The 1724-nt window shown below is 63.9% G+C and overlaps 1 protein-coding gene across 1 annotated transcript in view; it reads right to left on the bottom strand.

Moving 5' to 3' along the window:
* Positions 1–1000: 1000 nt before the first annotated feature.
* TCAP (titin-cap) overlaps positions 1001–1724 on the bottom strand; it is a 1780-nt gene continuing 1056 nt past the window's right edge. Inside the window, exon 3 of the mRNA XM_006155899.2 lies at positions 1001–1672. Within this exon, the coding sequence (XP_006155961.1) occupies positions 1458–1672 (215 nt within the window). The 3' untranslated portion in view covers positions 1001–1457. The remainder of the gene's footprint in view (positions 1673–1724) is intronic.

Here is a 1724-nt window from a genome sequence, read left to right as displayed (position 1 = left end):
CCCCGGAGCGGGGCTCCTGCCCCGCCTGTCCGATGGCAGCAGCGATAGGGGAGGTGAAGGGGGCTAATGCACTTAGCACCGGGAACAGTCCGGCCTCCCCTACCGGCCCAGAGGGCTTAGAGCCGCTTATCTCAGGCTTCCCTAAGGACGAGAAGTTCCGGAAGTTCCCTGCACTTCGGTGGGACCCAGGTGGAGAGCAGAGGGAGCTGAACCCTGGAGGGCTCAGACGGGGCTTTCAGGGTCCCTTGGCCCTGGAGCTTCTGACCCCTCTCCTTTCCCAGCTCACACTCCAGATCCTCTGGGGAGTGGGCCAGGTTGGCCCTGCTGGCCCTGCTTGGGCTCCAGGTACCCAGCTGTCAAGATGCCAGGGTCACCCCACATCTACCCACACACAGGAAGCTGACTGGTTCCACTGCTTCATGTCTATGGGCTTCCCTAAGTGGGACCCCTCCGGACCAGTCCGCCGCCCCTGCCCCACCCCTTTACTCCGGGCCTCCTCTGTGCCCCCTTCCCAAGGGGAAAGTCTTGTTGGGACATGAGTCAGCACAACAGCTGCAGGGGTCACAGACAGGAACCTGACCCCTCATCCCCTCCCTGACCCACGCTGAGCTCCCAGGGCCTGCTGAGCTCCCAGGGCCGGTGACTGGAGCACCTGACCCCATCCACACACACTGAGCACAGCCAAGGAGAGCCCTGGCCCAGTCCCCCCCAGTATTCTCCATGAGACACCACTTAAACTAACCCAAGGTGCCAGCTGGCCTTCAGGGGACTGCCTGGTGCCAGGGGCTGGACTGGGAAGTGGAGTCAGAGTCCAGGGACTGAACTGGACAGACAGCGCCGTGTTTACAGCTCTGACCCTGCCCCACCTCCAGCATGGGGTGTTCCCACCAGCTCTGCCATATTTAGCTCAGATGCAAGGCCTGTTCCCAGAAGCAGGCATGGTGGGGGGGCACCAGTGGGCTGGCCCCCACAGCCACAGGAAAGAGATGAGACTCTGGACATGACTGAGCATTTATTGCAGCACTAACAGAGGGTACTGGGGGCCCCACCCTTCCTCTGCCCTCTTCACATCCCCCTCCCTCCACTCTTCCCCAAGCCTCCTTCCCAGCCAGTTCCAGACCCGGCTCACACTTTTCCTACTCCTCTGAAGCGGAAACCTGGACCAGGGTCTCTCCTCCCAGGAACCTCCTATGCTCACCGGCACCTTCCGCCCTTCTTGGAGCTGGGGGTCCTCAGCTGAGCTGGCCCCCAGCTCTCCGACCTTAGTGCCCGTCTTTGCTCCCTTCTCTTTAGGAACTCAGGGAACCCAGGCTTCCTGGCCTCCGGCTCCCTCCTCCCCTAGCCCCCAACTCCGGGCAAACTACAAAGCATTCCCTGCCAGCAGCCCCCCTCCATGGCCCTAGCCAGGAAGGGCCCAGTCCAGGGCACACACGATGGAGCCAGAGTCACAGTCTCTCTCAGCCTCTCTGTGCTTCCTGGGACATGGAGCGGGACAGGGAGCGACGAGGGGCGCCGGGCTTGCTGACCGGCACCACCGGGGGCAGCTGCTTGGTGATCTCGGCCACGTCCTGGCGCTCCTCACACCGGCCACCCAGGGCTGCCTCCAGCGCCAGCAGCTCCTGGATGGAGGTCTCCTCGCGCTCTTCCTTGGCGGCTCCCACCTTGGTGGGGGGGAAGATGGGCAGCGGCAGGAACCCCCCGGTGGGGCGCTCGGGCGCCCCGCA

Source organism: Tupaia chinensis, unplaced genomic scaffold (assembly GCF_000334495.1).
Source record: "Tupaia chinensis unplaced genomic scaffold, TupChi_1.0 Scaffold000477_1, whole genome shotgun sequence".
Taxonomy (NCBI): Eukaryota; Metazoa; Chordata; class Mammalia; order Scandentia; family Tupaiidae; genus Tupaia; species Tupaia belangeri.
Note: the sequence above shows the minus strand (reverse complement) of the source record. Positions and strands in the feature narration are given on the sequence as shown.